General features: G+C 42.1%; 2 protein-coding genes across 3 annotated transcripts in view; both read left to right on the forward strand.

Annotated features, from left to right (window-relative positions):
* The window catches only part of ankdd1a (ankyrin repeat and death domain containing 1A), a 19,556-nt gene extending 17,536 nt beyond the window's left edge, over positions 1–2,020 (forward strand). The window contains exons 15-16 of one of the 2 annotated variants that reach the window (XR_012598059.1): positions 1–645; positions 918–2,020. The exon at positions 1–645 is cut by the window's left edge and continues 1,734 nt beyond it. The gene's annotated coding sequence lies outside the window, so the exon portion shown is untranslated. The other variant, XM_074665643.1, reaches the window with a different exon arrangement.
* Positions 2,021–3,105: 1,085 nt separating this feature from the next.
* znf414 (zinc finger protein 414) lies at positions 3,106–7,627 on the forward strand. The gene is made up of 5 exons (XM_074666602.1): positions 3,106–3,242; positions 3,449–3,559; positions 3,968–4,073; positions 6,481–7,019; positions 7,118–7,627. Exons 1-5 carry the CDS (start codon positions 3,194–3,196, stop codon positions 7,285–7,287), a joined length of 975 nt encoding a protein of 324 aa, XP_074522703.1. The 5' UTR covers positions 3,106–3,193; the 3' UTR covers positions 7,288–7,627.
* Positions 7,628–9,016: the final 1,389 nt, after the last annotated feature.

Here is a 9,016-nt window from a genome sequence, read left to right on the forward strand (position 1 = left end):
ATTAAAAATTTCCAGACTGTATTTCCAATTTAGTTGATGTTCTCTCTCTCTCTCTCTTTTTTTTTAAAGCTTGTCTTACAAAATTTAGGGCCTTTCTCGGTGACCCTAAGCTGTTGAACAGTGGTTTATATCTGTTTACTTCTTGTGTCTTATGAGCTCTTTTCTACGGTGGCTGGTAGGTGTCAGTCAATTTCCAAAAGCCACAACAGGATTGCAAACAGAACAAATCAAATACAAAAGTCGCAGCACAGCTAAAGTTAAAAGAGACTGGTAATACCAACAGACACAGAAAAGTTGTGAAAGTAAATGAATGATTGTTTTCCTTTTTAACTTCATCTGTGATAAATAAAGCTTCATAGTGGTCTCACCATGTGATATCCTTTATAACCATTATATTTCTACATTTAATGGAAATTTCTTCTTTTCTTGTATTTATCTTAGTGGCTCACTCATGTCATTATGTTAGCATTATGCATGAAGTTAAAAAAGAAAATCATTGACTTACTTCCACAGCTTTTGTGTCGGTTGGGATAACTAATCTCTTCATTTCTGTTGGGTTGTTGCTTTTGCAAATGGATTTTTACCTACTGGCCACCGTACTTTTCACATATCCACTGGACTGATGACTACGTTCATGGAGGACTGGTAAGCCTGATCACTTCTGGACTTTAGTGGAGTTTAGTGGATGTATTCAAACAGCTTAACCTTATTTCAATTTTCACGAAACACATAGCAGAGGAATCAAGGCAATAATGTTGTTTTTCATTTGACATTGCCTCTATGTTTTTTTAAAGTTTGGTTTGTAATCTGTAATGATGTGTTCCTAACACCTCCTGCTTTACTCCTGTGTGATTGTGAAAAAAGAAATGTTTGCTTTAGCGCTCTTTTGATGACTAGTGTCTGTGTTGCTCCATCAGGTTGGTATTCTCCCTCTGTGCGGAAGGCAGCTCTTCGTACTCTGCTCTGTCTTTTGTGGCCTTAAAATTATCTTTGATTTACATTTTGAGTGGTTATAATTGTTTTTCAGCAATAGTAATATGATCACTTCTTTGGGACCATTTAACCTGAGTCAACGCTCAGTTTCTCTGAAGCACAAGTGGAAGTGAAGACACTGCTCACTTTTAACAATCACCTAAACATGCTGCAAACACCCGTTAGGTCTACACCACCAAGTCTTAACTCTGATCCTCTTCACAGCTTCAGCCTCAAAGAAACACTGTTCTGTACATTATAAGCGTGTTTCAGTGAAATGTGCCAGATCAGTAGGTCCTCTCTGGAACTTTAACCACTCGAGGGTTTGTTGTATATGATCAAAACAAAGTAAGCTAAGCTTAGCTTGGTTAATTTCTGTGGGCACAGTGTTTGTGGAATAGTCTGTGTATATTCAGAGTTTTATTTTATCCATGCCACTCATATAATTACATGTGTAAATAATGTAAATGATACTGAACTTTAGCTACTTTTGCATGAGATAAAATGTTGAAATCAAACTTGAATACAACCACAAATCAACTACCCTTTTTTTATGACTGTTTGAATTTTGTGACCTTATAGTACAGTACAGTGGTTTACACTGCTTCATTTCAGCATGATCACTACTGGCCTTTGAACCAAGGGCCAGAGAAATGAAACTATTCATTTCTCTGGCCATGAGAAATGAATAGTTGTGAAATGCGATCGCCACTCCCAGTAAGTGTTTGATTTGAGATAACAAAACACCTCTTTACCTCACACTACCTTTACAGAGGTCAGTTTGAGTTCAGCATTAGACAAAGATAGGCTTCTTAACTCTGCTTTTGAAAAAGATGAAGGATGTTTGGGAAAGACAATGGCCATGTTTATACAGTCTATGTTTCAAAGCAACCATCAAAAGCAAGGAGAGCATGTTTGTTTTTTGTTGTGTACAGTCATGGTTTTCTTATTTCTCAGCTTTGTATCAATAAAACTGTGTTTGCATGAGTTCAAGACCTGATCAGTGCAGGAGTGAGCTCCAAAAGACATTACTGTGTCACATAAATGTCCATGCAATAACTTGTTCTGCACTAATGCAATTTTTTTGTACAAACTGCAATAAAAATACATTCATGTTGATAGATCAATAAAAACATCACCTTGACAACAGGGGACCACCTTTATTTTTCTTCTCTGCAGATCTGAGTCTTCAGCTGCTTTAACAGCTCTGTGTTTGTGTAGTGCTCTCATCGTTACTGTCTAACAGAGCCCAGCTCTCTCAGTGTGACCAGTGGGCTCAGTTATCCTTACATTTGTACCAAGAATGCAGGACAGGCAGGTTGTTTCCTCGGAAGTCACCCTGTACTGAGAATATAGACATTGCAAAAATGCATTTTTCTAGCTCCAGTTAAGTCGAAACATTCAACTCTGAAATCCCAACTTTGATTTTAACAAGGCTGGATGTTCATCCTAAACATGCAGATTTTCAAAGTGCTACATGTCCATATGACAAGCTTTTCTAATATATCCCCTGTGGTCCACAGACAATGGGCTTCAGATCTCGGTATCAAAAATAATGAGTTATGCCACAGAGATTTCATCAGTGTATTTTGTACCGGCAGAGATAGTGTCCCCTTACTTTATAGTTCTAACTTCAGTTTGTATGGGGTCAGGTGGTCAGGATTATGACAGCTCAGATAATACATGTAAATCTGAAAGAATTTCTACTTTTTTTTTTCTTTGATCACAAGTAAAAACACCTTAATGTTAAGATCCAGACAGCTGAGAGTAAGTACACTTTGATCAGTAAGTACACATGACTGAGACAGAACATTGTTGTAGTTGCACTGTTTTTTTTTTTTTATTTTAATTTTTTTTTCAGAAATTTCTTGATTTTCATGAAGCTTTGCGAAATTTCATAATGTAAAAATTTTTGGGAAGACCTTTTTTTCCAAATAAAGGGGGGAAATTGGATATTTTTGTCAGTTGAACTAAGATAATTCAATTAAATATTTTACCAAAGGACATGCAAGATAATCCAAAGCTGATTTAAGCGCTAAAGTATTAATATTGAAGAATTAATATTTGAGTATCAAGTAAATATCAAGTTACGTATTCTCTTTGGTCTTGTTTCGAAATAAACGCGGAAGTATGGTAGCGCTGCATTTTCTCGCATTGCATTGTGGTTCTTTGAGTCTGATTGTAATCTTATTGTGATTGCTGTGCGGCGCTTTGCTTCGTGATGTCTGCGGGCAGCGCAGTGTTACAAGCTGCGGAAAATGGAAATGGGGGTTTGTAGAGTTACTCAGACCTTACACTGAGATGTCCAGAGTGTTAAAGCTGTGTCTCTTGTATCCAACAATGGCTAAATGTTAGCTAAAAATAAAGCAGCTAGATAGCATGCTAACAAGCTTAGGTTTCGTCATTCCTGGGTAGACATCAGCCTCAGAACTCTACTGCCAAACAACGCTTTAAAGTCTGTCCCTGTATGTTTCAGCTAAACAGCGGACACCGTGTCCGTTACACGGCTGCAAGCGAGTGTACACGGACACGAACTCTCTGGAAGCACACATCAAAGACCACGAGATCCCCGCAGAGTCTCTGCCAGGTGAGCTCCTTCATACAGAAGTGAAATCCGGAAACACTACTAGTTACATTCACTACAGCTACCAGCATCACAGAGAAAGACCGGATTTTTTGTTGTTGAGGGCTGGTGATATTTACTAACATATGTCCTACATGGCTGCTATCATCCGTACATCCTACACATCCACCGACACGTCCTTCACATCACCAACGCAAGTCCTACACATGTATTACACATCCACCTACACATCTCCTACATGTTTGATCACAAATGTCCCATAAATCCAACTACATATGACCTACATATGTCCGACACTCCTACCTACACATGACCAGTACATGTCCCACACACCTGCCTACACATGTCCAGTGTGAACATCAACAGCCACTACATGTGAACACTTGATGTCTCACTTCCTGTCTCTCATAGGTAAGGTAATGCTGTGCTCCACCATTGGCTGTGATGGTTCATTCCCCAACATGCAGAAACTGATGGAGCACATGAGGCAACATCACAAACCCAACATGTACTTCCTGTGAGTATCTTGTGTACACCTGTGATTTTTTTGTGCACTTGTTGTAAGTGTTCAGGTGTACCTCCTGTAAGTGCAGTGTACTTCCTGTGAGTTTGAAGTGTACCTCCTGTGAGTGTAGTGTACTTCCTGTGAGTGTAGTGTACCTTCTGTGTATGTATTGTACCTCCTTTCAGTGTAGCGTACCTCCTGTGTATGTAGTGTACCTCCTGTGAGTGAAGTGTACCTCCTGTCAGTGTGGTGTACCTCCTGTCAGTGTAGTGTACCTTCTGTGTATGTAGTGTACCTCCTGTGAGTGTAGTGTACCTCCTGTGAGTGAAGTGTACCTTCTGTGTATGTAGTGTACCTCCTGTGTGTGTAGTGTACCTCCTGTGTGTGTAGTGTACCTTCTGTGTGTGTAGTGTACCTTCTGTGTGTGTAGTGTACCTTCTGTGAATGTAGTGTTTCTCCTGTGAGTGTAGTGTACCTCCTGTGAGTGTAGTGTACCTACGGGTGTGTGTTGTGTACCACTTGTGTGTTCTTTCTTTCTCCTGTGAGTAAATAGTGTACCTCCTCTGAGTATGTAGTGTACCTCCTGTGAGTATATAGTGTACCTCCTGTGAGTGTAGTGTGCCTCCTGTGTGTGAAGTGTACCTCCTGTGAGTGTATAGTGTACCTCCTGTGAGTGTAGTGTACCTCTTGTGTGTGTAGTGTATCTCCTGTGAGTATATAGTGTACCTCCTGTGAGTATGTAGTGTACCTCCTGTAAGTATATAGTGTACCTCCTGTCAGTGTATTGTACGTCCTGTCAGTGTAGTGTACCTCCTGTGAGTGTGTAGTGTACCACCTGTGAGTATTGTTTACCTTCTATGAGTGTAGTGTACCTCCTGTGAGTGTAGTGTACCTCCTGTCAGTGTACTGTACCTTCTGTGTATGTACTGTACCTTCTATCAGTGTAGTGTACCTCCTGTCAGTGTGGTGTACCTCCTGTCAGTGTAGTGTACCTCATGTCAGTGTGGTGTACCTCCTGTCAGTGTATTGTACCTCCAGTCAGTGTGGTGTACCTCCTGTCAGTGTAGTGTACCTCCTGTCAGTGTGGTGTACCTCCTGTCAGTGTAGTGTACCTCCTGTCAGTGTGGTGTACCTCCTGTGAGTGTAGTATACCTCCTGTCAGTGTGGTGTACCTCCTGTCAATGTAGTGTACCTCCTGTCAGTGTGGTGTACCTCCTGTGAGTGTAGTGTACCTCCTGTCAGTGTAGTGTACCACCTGTGAGTATTGTTTACCTTCTATGAGTGTAGTGTACCTCCTGTCAGTGTACTGTACCTTCTGTCAGTGTACTGTACCTTCTGTGTATGTAGTGTACCTTCTATCAGTGTAGTGTACCTCCTGTCAGTGTGGTGTACCTCCTGTCAGTGTAGTGTACCTTCTGTCAGTGTGGTGTACCTCCTGTCAGTGTATTGTACCTCCAGTCAGTGTGGTGTACCTCCTGTCAGTGTAGTGTACCTCCTGTCAGTGTGGTGTACCTCCTGTCAGTGTAGTGTACCTCATGTCAGTGTGGTGTACCTCCTGTGAGTGTAGTATACCTCCTGTCAGTGTGGTGTACCTCCAGTCAATGTAGTGTACCTCCTGTCAGTGTGGTGTACCTCCTGTGAGTGTAGTGTACCTCCTGTCAGTGTAGTGTACCACCTGTGAGTATTGTTTACCTTCTATGAGTGTAGTGTACCTCCTGTCAGTGTACTGTACCTTCTGTGTATGTAGTGTACCTTCTATCAGTGTAGTGTACCTCCTGTCAGTGTGGTGTACCTCCTGTCAGTGTGGTGTACCTCCTGTCAGTGTGGTGTACCTCCTGTCAGTGTAGTGTACCTCATGTCAGTGTGGTGTACCTCCTGTCAGTGTATTGTACCTCCAGTCAGTGTGGTGTACCTCCTGTCAGTGTAGTGTACCTCCTGTCAGTGTGGTGTACCTCCTGTCAGTGTAGTGTACCTCCTGTCAGTGTGGTGTACCTCCTGTGAGTGAAGTGTACCTCCTGTCAGTGTGGTGTACCTCCTGTCAATGTAGTGTACCTCCTGTCAGTGTGGTGTACCTCCTGTGAGCGTAGTGTACCTCCTGTCAGTGTAGTGTACCACCTGTGAGTATTGTTTACCTTCTATGAGTGTAGTGTACCTCCTGTCAGTGTAGTGTACCTCCTGTGAGTGTTGTGTACCTCCTGTGAGTGTAGTGTACCTCCTGTGAGTGTAGTGTACCTCCTGTCAGTGTGGTGTACTTCCTGTCAGTGTAGTGTACCTCCCGTGTGTGCATTGTACCTCCTGTGAGTGTAGTGTACCTCCTGTCAGTGTCGTGTACCTCCTTTGAGTATTTTTTTCCCTCTTTAGCGGTGTTCTTTTGGTTTCAGGTTTTTGACTCATTGAATGTTGTTCTTTCTTTCTCCTGGTGTGAGAACTGTCGCACTAAGTTAAGATCCTATAAAGGTCTCCTCACTCATCTGCACACCTGTTCAAAAGTTCCACGAGGCAAGACCAAGCCTGAACCAGCACCCCCTGGTTCAGCTGTTGCTGCTCCATCGAACCTGTCCTCTATGGCCATGGACCAGGACCCTCCTCGACTTGAGTCAATGTCCACAACCCAGCAGCTCCCCCCTCAAATCCAGAACACTGACAGCCCTTTACCTGCCACTGCTCAGCCAGACTCCATTGCCCCTCCTCACCTTGGTCCCCCTTTCTTACCTGAGCCGGATCCCTCTCCTCCCCAGCTCATTCCTCAGCAGCTCACAGTGGCTTCCTCTCTGCCTCAGCTCAGCAGTGAAACCTCTGAAGTGCCCCCGTCTCTGAACCTGGAGGGTGATGCAAAGATTCCTGAGCCTCCTGAGGCCCAGCACCAGACACACAGAGGGTCCCATGAGAACCCACACCCTGGGTTAGGATCAGCTCCCCAGTCTGCTGCTCCCTCGGCTGTCTGGAAGAAGAACCAAGGTGGGCCTCTTCTCCTCTCTGTGTGTAAACTGAAATGATGCAAACATAAGATAGTTGTTTTTTTCTCTGACACGCTCATTTCTCCTCCTGTCCATTAGCTGTCACCTCAAGCAGACGAGTCCTCTGGGAGCACACCAGGGGGCGCTATACATGTGTGCAGTGTGGCTACGTTGGTACCAGCCGTAAAGAGATGACACAACACATCAGCACTCTCCACAGTGGGATCAAACCTGCAGAGGACCCGGAGAGCTCTGCAGCCATGTCGTAGTGTGGAACTGAAGGACTCCAATCTTTTCTGGTGTTCATCAAATGTTCTCAATGTTTGATCTGCAGCCTGTGGCACTGCTGCTAGAAATGTTACAGATAATCTTAAACCTTTAATGGCATTACACAAAAATCTGTAAACACTTAAACTCCAGCCTTAAAGAAAGTTTGGTTGTCATGTTCAGCATTAGAATCACATACAGCACTTGACAGGCCCCCCACAGTGAACAGCTGAGTGCAGACAGAGTCTGAGTTGATCTCATGGTGTTAAGTGATTGGTTTAGTTTGAAGCTCCCAGTAAAAATGATGCTTTTTTACTGTGCCAATAAACCTGAAGGCTCCAACATTTGACCTTTTCTTGTGTCTCAGATCCAGGAGAAAAAGTTAACTGCGTCTGATATGAACGGTCTGTCTGCTACAAGCAAATCACAGATTTTAATATCATTTTATTCAATTTAAGGAGGTTTTTAACACTGGATTCTGTAGGTTTTACCCAAAGTTAGTCAGGTATAAGGAAATGAATTGATCAGTGTACTTCAGCTGCTGAATAATAGACCTCCTTTTTATCTGGACAACCTCTGGTTCACTAAAGCATGACATTTTACCTGGGACAAAGAGAGGCTGAAGTTAACAACCATCCTTTGAAGCTATATTGAAAAGTCTTTGACTCGGACTGGATCTCACTAAGGTAGACCCAATCTCAATTTACACACACACACACAGATTCAGTGGCTGAAAGCTTAGGCTTATCCCAATGTAAAACTGTGAATTGTGTGAGGGCTCTTTAGCTGACTTTCTGAGCCCTTAATGCACCTTTTTCCATAAGTCGGCATGTTTGACTTAGTGTCAGGCTTAATGTGAGGAAATGACCGACAGTCTATTGTAATCTGATGTGAAACCATAGAAACACAGGGTTCCCAGGGAAAGCCAACAAGCAGGTCGCACAGAAATTTAGAAAGACAGATGGCAAACAAGAAACTCAGAAAATCAAACCAACTACTTCAGGGATTTGAAGAGGTCTGCCTGCCGATTAGAATAAGAATTTATCAAACAGCCTTAATCTGTGAAAATCTCTATATCTTTACACATAGTGATGCTTAATCAGGCTGATACATTAAGATTTGTTTTTGTTTCCATATTTCAGTTTTGTGGATAGACTGTTTTGACTGTGTAGGAGTGTATCTGTAGAGTTTGAAATTGTTTTAAAGTAATAATTGTTCAATTAGAATTCCTAATGCTGTTCAGATGAGCTACATGTGCTGTCTGAGTTACTCCATTCTGAGCTGTTTTAGACTCAAAGGCTGTTCTTAAACTGCCTGCTACCTATGACTGTAATTTGTAGTAGTTCTACTGCTTTTGCATGCAGGATGTAGTCTGACTGCTCTGTTGGGTTGAGGTTAGGGTTAGGGTCTGTTTGGTAATATGCTCCTCTGGTTTTCAGCTTTGGAAAGCAGAGCTACAGCTGATAATATATATTTTTTGGCCTTTATGCCTCGAACATACAAAAGAAACTCTGGGTAGACGCTGACATTTTAGTTGTTTTGTTAATCATATCACAACAGTATCATCATATCTGATTTTTAATTTCACACCTAAATTTATATCGCTTATTAAAAATAAATCTGGAAGGGATTTACTTTTTACTTTTTACAGCTGATGGAAAAATATCTTCTGTAAACTCCATGTCTGGTTTAGAAAAGTTAATTAGTGGTTTGTATGGACTTTAATGGATT

This window comes from Halichoeres trimaculatus, unplaced genomic scaffold (assembly GCF_033239565.1).
Source record: "Halichoeres trimaculatus isolate MK-OKI-2021-1 unplaced genomic scaffold, fHalTri1.1 fHalTri1_scaffold_3, whole genome shotgun sequence".
Lineage (NCBI taxonomy): Eukaryota > Metazoa > Chordata > Actinopteri > Labriformes > Labridae > Halichoeres > Halichoeres trimaculatus.